Source organism: Brienomyrus brachyistius, chromosome 1 (genome assembly GCF_023856365.1).
Source record: "Brienomyrus brachyistius isolate T26 chromosome 1, BBRACH_0.4, whole genome shotgun sequence".
Lineage (NCBI taxonomy): Eukaryota > Metazoa > Chordata > Actinopteri > Osteoglossiformes > Mormyridae > Brienomyrus > Brienomyrus brachyistius.
This window is the reverse complement of record NC_064533.1, coordinates 52,188,398-52,209,311: the sequence shown is the minus strand read 5'-3', so window position 1 is coordinate 52,209,311 and position 20,914 is coordinate 52,188,398. Positions and strand designations below refer to the sequence as shown.

The 20,914-nt window shown below is 45.1% G+C and overlaps 2 protein-coding genes across 8 annotated transcripts in view; one reads left to right on the top strand and one right to left on the bottom strand.

Annotated features, from left to right (window-relative positions):
* LOC125740075 (sodium/potassium-transporting ATPase subunit alpha-1-like) overlaps positions 1 to 20,914 on the bottom strand; it is a 457,178-nt gene that overhangs the window by 123,795 nt on the left and 312,469 nt on the right. The gene's annotated exons all lie outside the window — the stretch shown is intronic.
* runx1 (RUNX family transcription factor 1) overlaps positions 1 to 20,914 on the top strand; it is a 41,746-nt gene that overhangs the window by 14,708 nt on the left and 6,124 nt on the right. For 4 of the 7 annotated variants that reach the window (XM_049010890.1, XM_049010857.1, XM_049010852.1 and 1 more), the window contains 3 exons: positions 13,582 to 13,838; positions 15,141 to 15,297; positions 19,881 to 19,985. In XM_049010890.1, the coding sequence (XP_048866847.1) occupies positions 13,582 to 13,838; positions 15,141 to 15,297; positions 19,881 to 19,985 (519 nt within the window). Of the gene's footprint in view, positions 1 to 11,737; positions 12,820 to 12,852; positions 13,350 to 13,581; positions 13,839 to 15,140; positions 15,298 to 19,880; positions 19,986 to 20,914 lie in introns of those variants that run through there. The other 3 variants (XM_049010911.1, XM_049010879.1, XM_049010901.1) reach the window with 3 other exon arrangements.

The window sequence follows — 20,914 nt, the reverse complement described above, 5'->3', positions numbered from 1 at the left end:
ACAGCAGCTAGCTCCTGGCATTCTCCAAGCCTAGAGCCCCAAGCATGTTTCATAGTAACCCAACTATCTGCTCTTTCACCACAACTGAGGCCTCTGGGCCAAGTGTGGCTGACTGCTCTTGAACTTTGCTCCTTCTACATCAGTTCTTATGATCACAGAAGCCCACATTCAGATCAAACATGGCTGATGAGTCTGGCTCCCATTATGAAAGACCTTTGTGTTTTTTGAGCTTTGTTCAGTGACTTTACTGTATTGTGTACAGTCCACATATAGTGTCAACATACAGTACCAGTCAGAAATTTGAACACATCTACCCATAGAAAGGTTTATTTTTACTATTCTCTCCATTTTAAAATAAAGACTTGCACTAACTAAAAAAGTAAAAAAGTAAACATAAAAAAATACTTTGTTTGGGGGAGAGGGGTGCAGCTCTGTGGGTTGGGAGTCAGAAGGTTGCCAGTTTAAATCCTTGGCTTGGCAGAGTGAACCCACCGTTGGGCCCTTGGGGACCTTAACTTCAGTTGCTCCAGAGACTGGCTGCCTTTCTCTTCTGAGCCAGGTTCATGAGGTGGCCACCTGGGACGCTTTTCCAGCTGTACTGAAGGAGGTCCCACATATACTGAGCACTCACTGGCCACTTTTCCTTCAAAGATTAGAAATTGTGAAAGCAACTTTTCGATTTCGAAGAGAAGAGAAAAACCACCCAGAATTCATGACAAAGTTTTCTGTATTCCCTTACTTTTGATATTTTTCGGTACAGGTACTCGGTGACGGCAATTGCCATTGACACCCTGGCATCCTGCGGTTCACTGCTATAGTGCATGGTTCCCATGATGCACGGCGCCACACCCGATTCCACTCACAATTTAGAGAAACCACAACAAGAAACAGTCATATTGCTGTTGACTCGCATGATTCGCCACGGGGTTTGGGAGGTGCTCGTTGTTACATCAGCCCCACCCTGGGCCCCAGTAATGGACTGGGCCACCAACCACCCCTGCCTGCTGTGAACTCATCTAAATACAAGCCAGCTTAGTCCCCATTTTGCTTCTTCGTGCGGTTAGCTGACTGAGATGCACAGCGAAACATCATTTTTATCCCCTAGAGATGCTGGTTACCCTTGCTCCATCTAGATGCTGCTAATTTATTCATTCGTCAACACTCCCCCTGTCACTGTGATGTCCATTTGCAAATCCTCTCCTAACCCCTCCCACATGGATGGAACCTTCTGGCATACTTGCCATCTCTGCACCCCAAAGACAGTTGGGTTAAGAGAGTTGATGAATGGAAGTAGGGCAGAGTTGAAAAAGAATTGTGGGTGTACATTCAGTGGAGGTGAGGGGTGCTCCTTCAAATGAAGGAAGTCAACAGAAGTTTATTTTTAACGATATACCTATAAGCCCCCACTGTCAGTCCTAAATTGATTTTGTGGGTAAGTAATGACTATTGAGTGGCCTGTCATAGCTGTATCTCCCATCTAACAGACGCAATTCACCCCAATGGCATCATGAACACTAACCTGAATGCTCAGCTGGTGACCATGATGGGCCTGTCAACACCCTCAGGAAATTGCCGGGATCCTTCATATGGGGTTCTACAGTATTAGAATGGTCCATCAAGGTACAGTTATAGCATGATTCATCAAGGACCGGCCATAGCACGGTCCATGAAGGCCCAACCTTAGCTTGGCTCCTGAAGACCCAGGCACAGCATAGAACGTCATAGCCCAACTAAAGCATTATCTATCAAGGGCTGCCCATAGCACGGTCCAAGATCCACTTCCTTTCCATTGCTCATCTACCTTTTTATGTTCAGCCTTGCAGTACTGCTGCGATATTAAAAGGAAAGCAGTGGCGGCACTTGTCAACCCAACACTGCAGCCAAGACCTGACTTAGGGTTGATTTTGAGGTGTCACTCACCCAGGCTTTAGGGTTCTAAGCATCACATCATTTCTCACAAGGCAGCCCAAACACATTTCTCTTGCTCTCCTGGTGTGAAGGTCTCAATCTTGTTTTCTACATACTTTGCCATTTTCTGACCACATCACATTAACACATTCAAGGCATTTACTAGCCCAAAAGTTCAGGAGGTTTAACATGACATCTTATGATGCCAGAAAGTAAGGGGGCTGTAATCCCCCATTCAGAGGAGGCCCCTGTCAGTTTTGTGACTGATCTAGCATCATATTGCTCAATTAAAGTGCCCTGAACAGCTTCTTTCATCGCCTACTCAGTGTAACGTGTTTTCCTCAACCAAAAGTAAGACTTATAAGGAGTGAATGTGATGAATCACAGCAACCCCTGTGCCCGCCGCTTCTGATTAATTTTTTTGCCAACACTATTCATCTCTCCCTCGGAAAGAAGTTCTTGTGTTTTACATGTGTGTTATGTTCATATGACGTTTGGGGTGAAGCAACGTCTGGCTGTCTACCGCGTGGATCGGGAATTCTCTCTGATCTCGAGCATCTCAGACTTCCTCAGAGGATGAATGCTCGTGTTTGTGCGTTAGCTTGTTTGTGGACTCGTAACGTCTCATTTTGTGTTGCCTCCTCTGGTGTATTTCAGTCCTATTTCAGTTTATTCTTGGCCTGCGCCTGTGTGCCAGCCTCTCTGTATGGATGTTTCTGCTCTGTCGCCTCAGTTCAGCCATTCAAAGTGCATTAAGCAAAGCCTGCGGGCATATTTCAGCTGCCCGTCCCCCACAACACAAGTGAAACTTTTTTTTTGTTTCAGTGTTTAGGAAAATGGCGGTTCCTGTGCCTGATTTCTTTTAACACACCAAACAGACGGCCATATCACATGACTTGCTGATGCCATTTTGCCAGCTTTTAGCTTATATGTAGAACACAGATGAATGTGACTGACATAGATTTTATGGAAATGCTAAAAAAGTGGTTAAATTGGGAGTTTCATTAGCTGCTGTCAAAAATGCAGGATTAATTGATTTCTTCTGATTATTGTTCATAGTGACTAGAAAGTGCTTCCCTTTGCAGCCCCTCCTCTCCCCTCCCCTTCGCCCTCCTTTGCTTATTCTTCATTGCCAGCCTTGATGTCTTTACACCTACTGTCAGAAAATCAATCACAAGGATTTTTTTGTGATTTTTTTTTCACAAAAATATCATCATAATTCCTCCAGTTGCTTTGTCCCTTGAGAAGCCGCTAAATTATTCGCTTGCACTGTCCCCTGGATGGGGTCCAGCCAGGGATATTGTCACAAGCCAGGCAGTGTAGCAGGTCTGAATAAACCTGCAATCATTCGATTCATTTATGAGGAATAAAAGATATTACATATACATATATGCAGTCAGTTATGGATACGAGTTAAGAAAATAAAGAGAAAATTACCAGACCATTTATGAAGATATGTCTTCTGTTTGATAGTCATCGGCTTCTCGTTGAATTACGGGGTGGTGTGTGGTTCGGAGGATAATGCATCACTGCCTTTCGTCAGAAGGTCAGCAGTTTGAGTGCTTAAAAGTACCTTGAGCAAAATCCACAACTCCAGGTGCTCTGGATGGATGGCTGACCCTGTGCTCAGGTCCCAAGCTTCCCTCTCATCCCTATATTTGTATGTGTCTAAAATTTACAAAAGAAGAAGCACAAGCTGGAATATGTGAAACCTAATACATTCCGATCTACTTGTTCAAATGGCAAATAAAGCTGTTTCATTTTTTCAGTTTTAGTCTGCAGGGCTTTGACTGGTGCCACACAGATGTTACTCTTTAAACTATAAGTTTTTCGCTGACCGGCCCGGACAGTCATTGCTGAGAAGGACACGGCTAGCTGACGATGGCCTGGATCTGGGCCAGGAGCTCCGCAGCAGAGCAGAGAGGGCCTGTCACCAGGTGTCCGGGCTGCGTTTCTCACGCTACCAGACAGCCAATGTGCCAAAGTGTGTGTAGATAAATAGTTCAGCTAAAATGTCAGTGAGGACCCCTCTGTTACTGGATCCCTGGAGTCATCCACTGAAAAAAATGTCAATGTGGAAAAACATGGCTGATTGGCCATGGAAAACACTGTGACGTGTTTCAGTAGATTAATAATCAAGACAATTTGGAATTGTGATATCCATCCATCCATCCATCCATTTTCCAAACCGCTTATCCTATTGGGTCGCGGGGGGTCCGGAGCCTATCCCGGAAGCAATGGGCACGAGGCAGGGAACAACCCAGGATGGGGGGCCAGCCCATCGCAGGGCACACTCACACACCAGTCACTCACACATGCACACCTATGGGCAATTTAGCGACTCCAATTAGCCTCAGCATGTTTTTGGACTGTGGGGGGAAACCGGAGTACCCGGAGGAAACCCCACGACGACATGGGGAGAACATGCAAACTCCACACACATGTGACCCCAGGCGGAGACTCGAACCCGGGTCCCAGAGGTGTGAGGCAACAGTGCTAACCACTGCACCACCATGCCACCCCCGGAATTGTGATATATGAATATTATTTACATAAAAAAAAAAACTGAGAGCTGATTGGTCCCCGAAGTGCACCCTCGTCTGTCATTCACCTATTCAAAACATATCATTGGTTGGCCCTTCTTACGCACCCTGCCTTAAAATATCCTAGAATCGTCCCTGTAAAAAAGCAAATCTTGTTCTTCCAGGGAGAAGGAGTGGGGCAGGCAGCTGACCAGTCTGGAGCTCTGATGCGCAGATTACTATTTCATAATGGCATTGCAGGTGTCATTATCTGTTTAGAGGCCTGTGCAGCTTTGTCTAAACTATCATTGGAGCTTATAATCTTCCTAATGCACATCACTCAGTACTGTCTGTAAATCCCCCAGATTGTGTGATACCTACACCACCTTACCCTCCACTTAATGCCTTGGCCTGCAGATGCTGAATATCAGAACTTGAAAGCCAAAGAATTTGAGAGGAGAGTTAATCTCAGGTAGGCGTAAGATGGAATGATCCGGAGCAGCAGTACAGGGTATGGGCCAGTGATGAAAGATGGCTTTATGTCGTGATCCTCTACTAATTCATCCTTAACTTTAAAATGTAGATTCCTGGTGATCTTTTATTGTAGCTTGACGCCTTGTCTAGGAACAGATGATTCATCATTGGTGCCATCGAGTGATGGTGGACATCTTCAGTCTCTGAGTCGGGGGCCATCGGGTGGGTTTATGGGGTAAAGGAGGGCAGAATTGGGGTCTGAATGTTCCCTGGGAAAAGTGACCTGGTGGACCTTATTGACGTCAGTGTCTCTCATGCTACCAGAAATGTCAATACAGCTGCATAAAATGAGCCCCCCCCCCATTCCTCCCGTATAAAGAACAAGCAAGATGACTGCAGACGCAACCTGACGCAATCTCTCATGGATGCATGAAGACTCCCAAGATCCTCTGCTCTATTATGTCTGCTGTCAGACCACCCTGGAGCTTCTGAAGTCAGGAAGCCATAAAAGCTGGAGTTGATGTGCGCGTGCGTGCATGTGTGTGTGTGTGTGTGTGTGTGTGTGTGTGTGTGTGTGTGTGTGTGCGATTTGAGGGTGTGCATGCGAACACGGGAGAGTGCATGCATCGCTGTGAAGTGCCTTGCTGTGTCAGATCGCGGAGCCTGCTAACTGATATGTCAGAAAATCAATTAATTACTTTTAAGTAGCAGTTAACGGAATCCACACAATACGGCCTCGTGAATTATTGAGGAAGGCCTGACGTTCAGGTCCTCACTTGCCTCTTTTTAACAAACGGCGCTGAAGTGTGTAAGGAAAATACCTGGAGATTCGCAGGTCAGATGCAGCCAGGAAAATGATCAGCAGCAATGGGCTTCAAGGCCAAAAGAGGAGGAAAGACAAAAATAACCTAGAAAATATAGACCTGTTACTGCGCAGAATGTTAGGTCAATTGCTAACGAGGACAATATCAGTAAATTAAGTGGACTGTCATAGATGTCCTGTGAGCACTGGACTCTTCGGATTTAAAACGGGCCAACTATGCATATGAGTGCACTGTATAAATTCTCTCTCAATCCATTATAATGCCCCTCCCAGTACAGTTGCTGCAAAGGACTTAATAAAGATTTATTATTATTATAGGCAGGCATAACAGTGCTTATTCAATATTAAAAGTCAATGTGGGGAAAAGAGCCAGAAGACAATGGATGAAAAACTCCTTCAGTGATAAAGAGAGCATGGCAGTCACATGACTAGAGAAGGGTCTACTGTGAATGGGACTTGTGATGACTGTGATGCTGTTGGCGTTCTAGCTGAAGTTCTCACATTGCCATGGTAGCGAGACCCTTCTGACTTCACCAAGGAGCTGGATGCTGGGGCTGGCAGTAGCGATTGTTTCAGAGAGAGGGCTTTGGAAGGCAGCATCCGGAAATGACTGAAATGCGGAAAAGGCGGCGTTAAATGGTAAATGCCATCGATCCTCACTCCGAGAGGCCTTACAGGGTGGGGCAGTGGTGTGACAGCCCCACGCAGGCATCTTGAAAGTAGAGTGGCCTCAGGCAATGTGGGAGACATCTGCATCCAAGTAAGAGAAGTGCTTAGTGATTTTGAAGCAACTGCAGGTTGTACCCGAGACCTTGACAGAAGCTCAATTCAGTTAATAAAGTCAGTTTTCTGAAATAAACTTTCTAAAGATGCTTAACGATTCTTGTTTCTCTGATCTTCGCTAACATTAGAGGCCATTTTTTTCCAGCAGTACAGACCATAATCTAACCAGCTTTCAGCTTTGAACGTCTGATGCCACTGCTGTTTCCATTACTGTGGCTGTTAGCATGGCCTCGCTATCGGAAGACATAAACACTGAGCTGGAGGGACTGGAATCCCACACAGCATCGGCCTTAATTGTTCCCGCTCAGAAGAGCATTTTCATTGTATTAGAGAAATACACAAAAAGTCCTTCGTGTGATAGATTGGCATCCCCATCCAGAGGGCACTCCGGTGTTATCCTTGGGCTGCCCGAGATAGGTTCCAGGCCCCCAGGATAAGAGGTTCGAAGATGGATGGAAGGAAGACTTACCTGAAACTTGAGTAAAAAAAATAACCTCTGTTCTGGTAGTGTTTACGATCTAGCCTGTCCTAGGTGGATACCCAGTGCTATTGACTTGCACTGAGGGACAAAACACTAATGCAGCTTATTTTAAACATCACAATCGGTTCCTCACACTTTTTTCTTCAAGCTATCAAGTTCATTTTAGAAGCAGAAGAAAGTCATTTGGGCAGCAAGGCTACAGTTAAGTACCGGGTTCAAACTGCCTTGGGCAAACGAATGTCTCCTGTGGCCACAGTTAGTGTGAGGAACATATCAGGCATGAGGGGGTCTTTCATTTTTTTTTCCAGTTTGTCCCCATTACCTAGTAATGGGAGCTATGGCAGATATAAAAGGAGAGGGTTGCTTTGGAGTTCTGTGTCTCCGGGGTGCACCTTTCAGAGGAAGCATAGAAGTGTTCGGTCTATTGTCCCGGGTCTGAGAGACGCAGGCATGAACACAGGCCACTTTGGGTCCCCCGGGTCCTGGTCCTGGGCTGTGTGTCTCACGAGAAACGGCTGCACCAGCTTTGGTAATGTCACACTTCTTCCTCCTCGCTTGTCTCTTTCTGTAAAGATTTTCCTCTTCATTGTCATGGATATTTATGTCCTATTATTTTTATTTGATTTTTTTTTTTTTTACATAATGTTAGATCGTGCCCTGGATTGCTGTAACAGCAGCCTGTAGTTTGGATTTGAATATTTAAAAAAACCTTCATAAATCCACGTACGCTGTAAAAGTCTACTGACAACGTACTAAAACACAGCTAGAAAGTTCAGATAATAGGCCTAATATTGCGTTTACTGTCTGTTTTGGATTTCAGCACAATATGTATGATTGATATGTGTGTGATATGTGTGAGAGTATATAATTTGTGTAACAGCAATTGCGTGAGGACTGAAATTACGCTTGTTTGTGCAGTGACTCCGATTCTGTCAGTTTTTTAAGTTACACCAACGAAAGTATATATACGTGTATTAGTCAATGACGTATGGCGTGTGGATCATTCTTCTGAGATACATTTTCGTGCCTAACATGAAGGAAAAAGGCACCGCTACCTTTGCAGACTCCGCAAGTCTTCTGATTGTTTTACTATTTTATATATTGCCTTGAGGTTGACACTTTCAAACCGTCACGAATACAACAAAAAACTGGCACAAACACCACATCATTTGTGAATTACGGTATTTTTGATTACCAGACTATGTTAGAATTTCTCGCTACAATTCGCAGAAGCTCGTATACGTTTTAATCAATGGATATGTAAAACTTATCAGTTTCTCCCTGTTTTCAGCCGTCATTGCGATGGGGATATTATTAATTACCTGTATATAAAAACGCGAATGTATACTTCTGGAATTGGTTTAGTAATATAGTATTACATGGCTATTTCCTTCTGGTTTTACATTGCAGATTCGATTAAAGAAATGTTATTCGATTCTTAGATATCTTAAGTTCATTCTTGTGTATCATGTATCACAACCACATGTAAAAATATAAGTATCTATCATTTACCTACCTCAACCGGCTATTCAGTACTGTATGATTTATAATAAAGGTGCTTAATTAATGTAGTTTTTAAACAGCTTATAAAGGAAGCGAATTTTAAGACTATCAAATTATGTTAATAATAATTATTGTTCATGTGACCGTTGCATTGCAAGATATATATGCGTGTTGTGTGTGTGTGTGTGTGTATGTATATATATATATATATATATATATATATATATATATATATATATATATATATATATATATTTATATATATTTAAAGAACAATATACGTTATACGAACCATACAAAAAACTGAGCTAATTAATATATAAAGGAATTTGTGTTTCGTATTTCCTCGCCGACTTTAAATAGGATCTATTCAGTTTCGTCATTTCACTCGCAGGATTTCCCGTTCGTGGCAGTACCCCTACATAAAATGACCGTACCAATAAGATAGTTTTTCCTGCGCACTGATGTTTAAAACTGTGCGGTGTGTCCCTCGTGGTAATGATTGCGCTCTCATCATGTTTGCACATAATGCATGTATGATATTAAGATATCGAGGACCTGGGCATCTTAAGCCTTTCGATCATCAAAACCAGTTTAAACTTAAGTTTGGAATAATTTCATGGATGTGACCAAACTTTTCACTCCAGTTACAGTGAAATCGGTCCTCTTTATTATCACATTATTCAAAACAGCGCTAGAGTAAAAAACATTTAAAACACATGGAGTTGTTTTTAGAATCACTGCACACTTCGGATTTAAAACGGGCCAATTAAGGAGTAAAAATTTCATCACCTCCTCTATACAACCTACTGCTGCCTCTGGCGATATATAAAAAACGCGATCTTTCTTCTTACCTCCTTCTAGCCATCCGCAACGTCGCCCCTAGCATGTCCTGTGGTGCCGTCAGAGCAGCCTGTAAATAATGAAACAAATGCATAACAATTCAGAAATGATCTAGCTATGGAATGCAGGATGCTGTCAATAACATGCAAACAATCATTGGCGTAAGTGGACTAATTATTTACTGCGCTGAAAATTGGTGTGCTATTACATTACACCAAAATACAGCGTTCAGTATAGGAAGTGTAGCTTATTTTACAGCATACGTGAAAGGAGCCGTCACTTCAAATAACCATGTTTTCAGGGCGCATGAAAACTGACTTCATACAGAAGTACGATGTTACATTTTTTATGCTCGGCCCTTTGGCGAAACGCTTCAAAAGAGGGCCGATCACGTTAAAAAATGACAAGTAACAGGCTAGCTCGGCATAAATGCATGACACGGATGTCAGATTGGCTCTTCTCTTCGGTCAAACTAATTCGACAAAATAATCCTAATTCAGTCGGCCAGAGAAGGCGAGCCTCGTCGCTCTTAAGTAAACGGACAAGGTGAATGAAACTATACGTCTGCAGCGTAGACTCTCAAATTCGCATCCTCATTTATTTCTGTGTCCCTGAGGGAGTCCAACCATGTAAAGTACCATATGGGTTATCAGATGCAATCAAATACTCATCTAATTACTACCTACACTGAAAGCTTAGTTATTCATTACCCGCATCTGTAGCACTGAATAATTTTGATTTTATAAAATTTAACAATAAGACAAAGCACGTGTTAAAATGTAGACATATTTGTAGCTTTAGAGTAACATTTTCTGGGAAACTCCATCTGACTGAGGTGTTCTCCAATCATGCCAGAAAGAAAATCACATATATCAAGTTCATTTTTTAAAATTATCTTTCAGTTAATAATATTAAACAAAACATTTCACAGAAACGAAGGCATATAAATTCAGTTCTTATATGTAGAATGCCAGAGAACTATTTCAGTTTGTCCATCCATCCATCCATCCATCATCCATCCATCCATCCATTTTCTGTAACCGCTTGTCATATTCAGGTTTGTGGGATGTCAGTGAACATCCCATCGCAGGGCAAACTTACACACCATTAAGTCACAAATGTACACAGGGGCTAGAGGTTACGGACCCCATGAAAATATATCATATTGCCCCCCCCCCCCCAATCAAGACCAATCCAGTTATATCACTCAGAGGCTCTTGGAATCACCAAACCCCCGCCCCTCTTATGGTGCCCCTGTATGTACGACTACTAGCAATTTGGTAACTCCAATTAACCTATTAACCTCAGCCTTTTTGGACTGTGGGGGGAAACCAAAGTTCCTGGAGGAAACACCACAGCGACTTGGAGAGAACATGCAAACTCCACACATGGAGCCATGGCAAAGACTCGAACACTGGTCCCGGAGTTTGTAACAATCCGAATTATAGACAAAAGGGAAAACAGAGCAAGGTATTGTTATGAAGACCTGGATAAAGCGTGAAAATCTTCCCGCTACGCAAGTCATTGTCTCAAGTCAGCTAGTCATTTGCTGCCCTCTGTCGATACTTCTTTGCAAAGACAAGCAAGTCAGGACATGTAATGAACTGGGATTTTGCATTAACTAAATTAATCAAATGACGTTAATGTCGTCGTCGTTAGTTTGCAATCATACAGGATGCGATGGTGTAGAAAAGAGCTGTTCTTTTAACTGACAGCGTTTACAAGAGATTAGAGGATATTACAGAATGTAGCGAGTCATGTTTTGTTGTGTTACAGGGTTCGTTTCTGATGGTAGCCCCCTAAATAATGATGTAATTAATTTTAAATGTGACATTTAAGTACACAGTCACTAGTTGTTGTTTCTATTATTATTATTATTATTATTATTATTATTATTATTATTATCTACCGTGTATAAATACTATGACCCTTCCAGGAGTAACAGACTGCGTAATGGTTACAATTCGTAAGTATTTTATAAGAATTGCAATTGATAGTACAGGCGCGCTTAACTTTTTTTGTTTTTGCAGCGTTACTTAAGTTACTTAAGGTAAGAATTATATGAAACACTAACCCCGAGTCATATCATATTATAACGGTATATTTAAACAGCTGTCAATACAGTAATTTTACGTATATGTATAGTTTTTTTATCTGTGGGTTCTCACTTTTATATATACTGCTAGATTTTATCTTTTATTTATTGCTAAACCAACCATTTGTATAACCCCTCAGCATTTAAACTGTAGGCCCGGAATCTTTGGGATTTAGTTGCCGGAAAGGACAGCCCATTTTGGCTCCTGCGCCTTCCACGCACTCTTTCGATTGGCCAAGCATCATCTGGCCCGGCTATTGGTCCAGACCGCGCGATATGCAAATGAGCCTCACAGCAGTGGCATTCCTGTACTTCCAGTTGGCAGTAAAAAGCCAGGCGGCCGCCGCCGGAAGGTTCATTCATGCGGCGCTGGGTGACCAGCTGCGCTCTTTGGGACATACATCCAGGGGTGTGCCCGGATTGCTGTGCAGGACTCTGCTTGCCTGGTACCGGGCAGAATAAATGACACTCGGAAGACCGCCAAAAAAATCAAAAGTTACACTCTTTAGCTCTTTCCAAATATGTTACGCTGCGAGCTTTAAACGTCGATCAGCATACCCTGGAATCACGCAAAAGATGGGGAACGTATAGCGGATTATAGACGAAAAGCATCGTTGCGCAGTCCACTTTTGGATCTTTCGATTAGAGCCTGAGAATCCAGCTCATAGATGCTGAATTTCGGTAATAATAAAGAAAAAACAAATTAGGAAAAAATGGGAAATAAGTCGTTTTTTATTTGAGCGGAATGTCATGTAACTGTAACATTTGTTATTTTCTAAACGTTCTAAACTTCCATAGAGGCCAAACTGTTCCAAATTGGGTCGCGTTCAGTTGTAGATTAGGACGTGTAGGAACTTGTTTCGCAGAGGTTGTGATACTTAACTTTGTTTTTAAAGTGTGATGGTGCTTTTAAAGTGGACTGTCTGAGCGTCTCTGGCCATCTCTCACCTGCTAGCCGCACGCAAGACGCCCCAGGCTGCCCGGTTCAGGAAGTCTGCAATCGCGACAGACAGTGACTCACACAGGGAGTCTGCTGGAGCAATCGAGTTCGCTGTCCGTGTAAGAAAGAACGAAAAAAAGCAGCTGGCATGCTTGTTTTTTTTTCGTTCCTTTTCTCTCACTTCACCTTACGGCGAGAAGCGGCACCGACATGCGTGCGGCGCAAGTGGTTCAGCTTTTATCGGCTTAGTTAGATGATTGTGTTTTTACTTTGGCCAGCGACCCCAAAGGCTATCAAACGCTAGATTTTCATGTTTCCTCATCTAACATCAACGGTTTTGGAAATCTGTCGATGATCATACCGCGAAGTGGATCCCTAGTCATTAAAAAGTACCAAGTGGACGTTACTTCGAGGCACAAATGGTTTTCCTTTGGGACGCCAAATACGGTATGATGTTTTATATTAGATTGCGAAATTATTTTGAAGTTCTAAACAATCCAGACCGATTCCGTGTTTTGTTGTAAATACAATTTAAACTCTCAAGACTTCCTGCTTGACTTTATTGTGCAACCATCGACTGTACGGATGTTTACCTTCGCTCTTCATCGGTGATGACAGAGTGAATGTAACAATTACTTGTGCCAACTGTTGCTACTCACTTTTCTTTGTTTACTTTTTCTCAATCTATATAGCACCACTACTAAAAATAATAATGACGATAATAATAATAATAATTATTATTATTAATCGGGGTACACTGACAGAGACGCGCACTGAGAGACGGACATGCAGCCGCACTTTAACCCCGTCCACTTTTAGAAATCCCTAAATGCATGCCAGGGAGGCGTGTGCGCTTTTAAAAGCGTTCAGTGTCGCCTCTGTGCGCACTCCTCTTTGGGGTACACTGGACCTGATGTATACACTTCAAACCACACGTGTGTGCTATCGCTTATGGATGACTAGTTGACAGTGCGCCTGTATGTATGCATGAAAGTTGCCTCTGTTTTGGTGCCTGTATAATTGGGGCTGTGTTGAGCCCGGGTAACCAAAAGCTCATTGAAGTTCGGCATATAAAATAAAACAATTATGTTACTAACACATTTCATTTAAATTCAAGCATTTAGGGAGTACTATCGATACGACTGATTGTTGGCGTAATAGTGCGGGTTGTCTCTCTCTACCATTGTTATGTATCGCCGTCTGTTTCAGACCCGGCCCCAGGGCGCCGCTTCACCCCCCCATCCACCACCCTGAGCCCGGGAAAGATGACTGAAGGATTGCCTCTGGGGGCTCACGACAGCAGCGGCGCCGCCCTGGTGGGGAAGCTGCGAATAGCGGACAGGAGTATGGTGGAGGTGTTGTCAGACCACCCCGGGGAGCTGGTCCGCACTGACAGCCCCAACTTTCTTTGCTCCGTCCTGCCCACTCACTGGCGCTGCAACAAGACGCTGCCCATTGCCTTCAAGGTAATACTGTCACCGATTTTTATTCAAGGTGTATATAAGTATTTAGGCTTCTGAAAATATATACAATTTATAAAATAAAAATATTTTGGTCTTTGACTGAAAGCTTTCATAAACAGTTGCAGAGCTACATTTCCTATTTAAATGTTTTATATTTAAATTATCTGTATTCCTTTACCCGGAAAAACGGCTTTTAATTAGGATATGATATTGTCATGATTTCTTTATTTCAAGAAATACGACGAAAAGCATATTATTATTATTATTATTATTATTATTACCCGTGTCATGAAGATATCGCTGAGTTTTATTTAAAATATTCTAACCGTTCACCATCAGTGCATAAATAATGTACATGATTGCTAATAGTTTATTAGTCATTTTGAAAATCATTTACGCATGAAGTATGTAATGCAATACTGAGTGTTATGTGCATAATATCATTATATTAACTTTATACAAATTTCACATCAGCGTCTTTCGGCGCCTTACTGATCCATCGCCGTACGGACTTTCGCAATTTATAGGCGAAGAGTTGCGACACGCAACTGAAAAATCTGGAATTTTAATTGCTTTTTTCCTCTAATATTAAGTCTACACTTATACCTGAAGGGGCACATTAAAACGGTTTATGTAATATATAACCATCGCTCGCATCTAACCGAAAGCATTTTATGCGAAAACGGTCCACCTTGGGCACTTATTTGCCTTGGGTGTGGAGCCGTTTGCTGAGCTCCCGAGTTCCCCCCAGGGCTTATGTCACAAAGAGAGCGGAGTTTAACGTCTTATTACGAAACGCCACGAAGAAGGCTGCCGATGTGCTGCACTCGTATCACTTCTCCGTTTTAATAGCAGAATAATAAAAAAGAACAAAAAAAATACACTATTACTTTCAGTTTTTGCTTTTGATTGTTGTAGTGTGAATTCTAAATATCCGACATTGGGATACATAATTATATTATTTTTGTGGTAGCAGTTAGTTAAATATTTTCACTATGTTCTCATCGATATTTCTTTCTTTCACTTAATAACAACTGCCGCATAATTTTCATGGTAACGCTGATTGCTTTGCGTGACAGTAAACTCAGCGCCATCTCAGCAATTCCTTAATTAAATTCATACATTTGTTCCCATTATGTGTGTGTGTGACTCTGTATTTTGGCAATTTTTTGATGCTTGGCTCTTTGTGCTGGAATGAGACCTCATGTTGTGCGCTGTAGCCTTGGAGATCACGCTGCCGAACGTTCCTGCGGTACACGGTGGGCTCTTCTCTGTGCACAGCCTAACCGGCCTGTCTGCCAACAGGTGGTCGCTCTGGGTGACATCCCGGATGGCACGCTGGTGACTGTGATGGCCGGGAACGACGAGAACTACTCTGCGGAACTGAGGAACGCCACAGCTGCCATCAAGAACCAGACGGCACGCTTCAATGACCTGAGGTTCGTGGGACGCAGCGGCAGAGGTGAGGAAACAGGACGTCTCTCCACGCGCATGCATGCATGCATGCATCCATGCATGCCCACAAGCGCCGGCGTAAGCCGACACGGGAGCTGCTGCCAATGCCAGGAGCTGGAGGGTGTGTTTACTGTGGTTATCGATATCTCCGTGAACATAGTCGAATGGAAATTAACCTCTTCGGACCAGACTGCTCAAAAGCATAAGCTTATTTATGTTACTGCAGGTCCAGAGATTAGGCGACCTGTCTAAAACTGAGCGGTGATAGGTTGGGTGACCAATATAAGTCAAGTCAAGTGGTTTTTATTGTCATAGCATCCATATAGAGGTACATAGTGACCGAAATTGCGTTTTCCCCCAGGATCACGGTGCAGCATACAGACAGCAAGAGACAAGGGGAGGGTTTTCACAGGTCTTACAGTGCAATACACAAGATGGTGTGAAACAGGGGCTGGACACAAGGGTTTATATACATAGTGCAATGTGTATGTAAACAATAAGTAATGCAGCAGCACAAATAGCATAGCTTTGAGTAGCAGCATTAGCATGACGCTCCACACTGATCTGTATTCCTGCCTGCCTGTCGGGCTGTTTGACGATACCCCTGGTCCGTCTGCGGGGGCCTTTAAAGCCCCCCGGTGTTGTAAACCCGTTTGATTCTCACACTGCTGACATTCCTCTCCACACGCCACGGGTGCAGTGGCAGTCACTTAACAGAGGCCAGATATTTCAGTAATTCTTGATGGGTGTGATGCATATGTAGCTTATCAAAGCTCAGCTTTTTTTTTATGAATCCTGTTTCAATGGCGGGGGTGTTGAGATGACCCCCCCCCCCCCCACCATGGCCGTCCCGCTTCCTGCCGCGTCCAGCGCTGTATGTGTTGCTCTCTTCATCGTTCTTCGCCGCTGCTTGTAATTCAACTCGGGAGTGTGTGGGGGGGTGGGGGGAGGCATCACTTTGTTGAGGAAGCGCCCTTGGAGCGGCCATCGTGGAGAGCTGGGGGTGGGGTCCCTAAGGGATAAAGAGCCCGCTTGGGCCGGGAGCGTGCGAGGAGATGCTGGGGCAACATGGCCACCCTGGGCGGGCGGCGCAGCACTCAGAGAGCGATGCTAATTAATAGCGGCTGGACTCAGCGCCTGGCTTCGGATGACACATGAAAGCTTTCAAAGGAACCCTGGGTGTGTAGAATGATGCCATTAGGCAATGCTTTTCCAGCCATGATGGGAGAGTGCGGGGGGGGCATCTCCAGGAAACATAACTCACTAGTCCTCGGCCGGCAGCGTAGCAGGATGCTAACAAAGGGGATCAAAGTGAGAGACGCACTGAGCCCGCATCTCGGGATGGAGGGGGTGGGTTTTCCACGTTCAGGAGACAGTAGACCCTAACCTGCTGGCTTTGGTTTGATTTCGATCTGCCCCTAAATAAGGAAAACAGATCTCAGAAGTATTAACAAAAGTCATATATCAGCCACTTGAATTTTCTTTACTTTAGCTGAAAATTAAGAAGTGAAAAATAATCATTTTGTATGTAATAATTACAATATCTATTTAGCAGACACTTTCATCCGTTTTGTAAGTGACGTACAATTGAAAGCAGCGTCAGACGAATCCCCCGGAGCAATTGGGGATTAAGGGTCTTGCTGAGATGCCAACAGTATCATTAGTTTGCCAACCCAGGGATTTGAACCAGTGAGGTTCTGATTAGAAGCATAGCACCTAAACCCGATTGGTGTCACTTTTCTGAGGGGTTTTCTGCAGGGACAAGCCTGCCGTGCTGTAGCTTGTCATTATGACTAGGTCAGGCTACAAAACCAGGAATGGGTGAGATGCCCATTGGGCCATAAGATAGACGGGAGATCTTCCAGCCAATGGCGCCGCACCATCCACTGTTGCCATCCATATAACAATAATTTATATATTGCATGAAATGTAAATATGAAGTATCACATAAAATAATCTACAGTTTTAGGACATAAACTCTCCTCCTAGAATTAATTTTGTTTTGTTTAGGTTTTATTCCATTTTTAGAAGTTTAAAGCCATTTTGTAAATGGAGAGATGTTTTTATTTTATTTTGGGGGAACTGTGAGAAGAGCAGGTTTTTTTTTTTTTTTTTTTTAAATCGCTTTGTGTTTTTATTTTATTACCCAGTGAGACTCTAGTCAACAAGTTAAGACTGATGCTTAAGTACAGCGCTCCTGGTATCTGGATTGCAAACAATATAAGCAAATGCTTTCGTATTATCTATTGCAATTGTGTGTAGACTTTTGCATCAAAGGGAATTCGCAGACACGTGTAACCGCGTTTTCCGTGCTCTGCGATGGGGACGCCGATAACGCGGGTAGCCGTCCGAGAGACCTGCGGGTTTTGCTCCTGTTTCTGGGAACGGCCGGAAAGATGTGGTTCAGATCAGGAAGGCTGATAGGACGACAGCGGCTGTAGCCAGGCAGTCGCGCACGCTCCGACCTGTTACACTAATGGGGAAAAAGAGAAAAAGAGAGGAATGAAAGCGGGAGGCGTCTTTTAGCATGCGACCGTGTGTGCGTGCTGTTTACAGTGTGGCGGTGTGCATGCGGGACCAGATACCGAGCTGTGAAGTCACAGGCGTGATGGCAGCGATTACAGGACTTTTCTGGAACAGTCGGTAGGCAGAAAAACATTCCAAACCTAATGTGACACAAAAGGTGTGCTGAATAAATATCTACAATAATGGCTTGGGGTGGGGGTTGGGGGTGCAGACTCCAGGGGGTGTTGGATGAGGAGAAGAGGTTTAAGTTATGAATACTTCATCTCTGTTTTTGGCATTGTGTGTCTGGGAAGCGATGAGTATCAGTGTGTTTGCACACCTCAGTCAACACGCTGGCTGTGTACACGACCTTGCCACGGGGAGAGGGCAGCCCCCCCTGCTGGCCACTCAGACGCTGTTTCTGGGAGCCGTTCTCCGCATTCAGGGTCACGCCTGAAGTGATCTGTTTCGATCTCCGCAAATGATGCATGCGTGTGCGTCTCGCCGGCTTCCTGTACACGCCAGTGACATCGTCAGTCCGGACAGCAGAAGTGAAATCAGTTCGTGGGGCGTTTCCGCATCCGTGTGCCTGCGGCTGTTGCCAGTGACTCACAGCCGAAAATAGCGTATAGGCGGGCGGGTTGGGGCCTGGTGGAGTCGGGTCTGCTGTGAGCTGCGGGGATTTGGGTGGGGTACTGCGGCAGGGTTTCGGGTCATCACCAACCCCCCGCTACCACCCACCCCATGGGATTTCCAGACAGTTTTCACCGTTGGCATCAGCTTACGCTTACTGCTGGAGCACTCCCAAATCCACACCGCAGGATGTCCCATCTGAAACCTCAGAACCTGCCTCCTTTAGCCATCTCTCAATCAGCCCATCAACCCCGCCCCCTGCCATGCTCCCCACCCACCGGGACGGCATCGACCCTGCTCTGCCGCTCGACAGGCAGTCAAATTGCTCTTTATTTTGAATACAGGGGTTTTAGGAAAAAAAAGCTAAATTGGTGGGGCAGATATTTAGTGCGTCATTGTCATGTCTCATTTATTTTCATGTTACACGTTCCGCATCAAGCCTCTTTGGTGGGTGTTTTTGGTGGGGGGGAGTGCAGCTTTTCCCGTTCGTCTCACGGACTTCCTGTCTGTTCGCCTCTCTCTCCCTGTGGCGTGACGGGCTCATGCCGCCACTGTGCTAAAGCCTTTCGCTCCCGGCATCTTCACACTGTAATATTTATGTCTGAACTGCCCCGAGGGGGGGGGGGGGTTAATCCCGGCAGGGTGTATTTTGGGAGACGCGGCACACATGACACCTGGGCAGCGCCAGGAAGCTGGCAGACGGTGCCAGGGGCGTGAGAGCGATGGGGGGCCGCCCACCCTGACGGTTTTATATGTCTGCGACTAGGCCAGGCTGGGGCGTAAGAGGGGGTGGGGGGCTGTTAGAGGATGACACCGAGGAATATTCTGCCGCCATCCACCTCAGATGGCCTCGCCCACCTCCGGGCCAGGCGATGCGCCGGCGTGGCGAGGAAGGGCCGGAGGCAGGCCAGACACGCGGTCCTTTGTGGCATGATTAGGTTACCATGGTGAGGGTTGTCACTGCAGTGATGACTTGGGCATGGGGGCCCGCCTGCCAGCCCCTCCCCTCCAATTTCTCCTCCTCAGCCGTTTTCCCCCTTTTTGGGGGGAAGGAAAAAAGACTCGTAAAGTTAAAAAGGCAAAAATCAGACGCAGATCCACATGTGAGAAATGAATTATTTCTTTCATGTTTGAAACAACCGGTTCAGTATTTATGGGAGTATCAAAAGGAACGTTAGGATCCAGTACGTTTTAATTTTCTGGTGAAGGGACCATTGTTATCCTTCTGCCCAGCATGGGCGTGTAATGACCGGGGAATGCTCCAGAAATGTTACATTTGCCGCCGCAAGTCGGAGAGAATCGGAGCGGCTTTCCGAGATGAAACGTGGGTGGGGTCACATCTGTCCCTGGCGACTCCCCGGCGTCGCACCGTAGCCGATGTTCCTGTCTGTGCAGGGGTGAGGGGGCATCTCTGCTGTGATTTGTTCTAACCCCTCTCCTTTTCCCCCTCAGGGAAAAGCTTCACTCTCACCATCACCGTCTTCACCAACCCACCCCAGGTGGCCACCTACCAGCGTGCCATCAAGATCACGGTGGACGGCCCCCGCGAGCCACGCCGTGAGTGCTCTGGGGGGGGGTTCAGCATACACAAGGTCATAGGATTGTGTCCCAGAAGAACCCGCTGATTTTAATCTCTGTTGTTCCAGTAAACAATCCAGCTGTAAATAAGAAATGCTATAATTTACTGTTAAATAAGCAGTATAATAATACAACAAAACAATAATCACGATAATAAAATCTCTGATACTATGTGTAGCACAAGGTTGTGGGTTTCAATCCTAGCCGCACTGTGTCCGAAGAGATTATTTTCAGTTAGCTTAGGTTCTTTATGTTTTAAATACTTTTTTTTTTTAAAGTCCCTTTTCACAGAATAATCCAAGACAGCGGGGAGGAAATGAGAGGGAATCGGGTAAATGAGAACCAGGAGAGGAAGTCCGGCTGCAGCCCATCTGGGCCACGCCGGGTCTGTTTTTGTTTGCGTGCATGCAGATACCCGCCCTGCCCCATAAGAAGGGCCTGCGGTTTGGTACCGGCGAGAACCGGACAGGGCTGGCATGGCCGCTCAGTTTGCAGAGCACCGTGTGGTTCCCCCGTTATCTAGATTGTTGTGGTTTCCCGGTGACACGAGTAGGTGACACAGTACAATCAGTGTGGTTTCAGAGCCCGTCGACTCCTCACAGCTGCGGCTTTTTTTCCTGTTTTATTGCGGCTTTTATGAGGAAGGCTTGTTTACCGCCACTGCCGCGTCATGCGGCTGCTCATGGCCTCAGTTCTCCGCCAGGCCCATAGTTTGGTCGCCATCCAGGGAACCGGCGCCGCTCAGAAATCCTGGGTCTAGTCAGCCAGGGCCTCTTGGCTACGTCTTCAAAAGCTCAGACGGGAGCTCTGATTTCAGCAGGACTTCCTCCCCGTGGGACAGGCCTGTTGGGGCGGGGGGGGGGGGGGGCTGTGATGGCTTCTCACAGCTGAGAGGTCTGGGGTGGGGT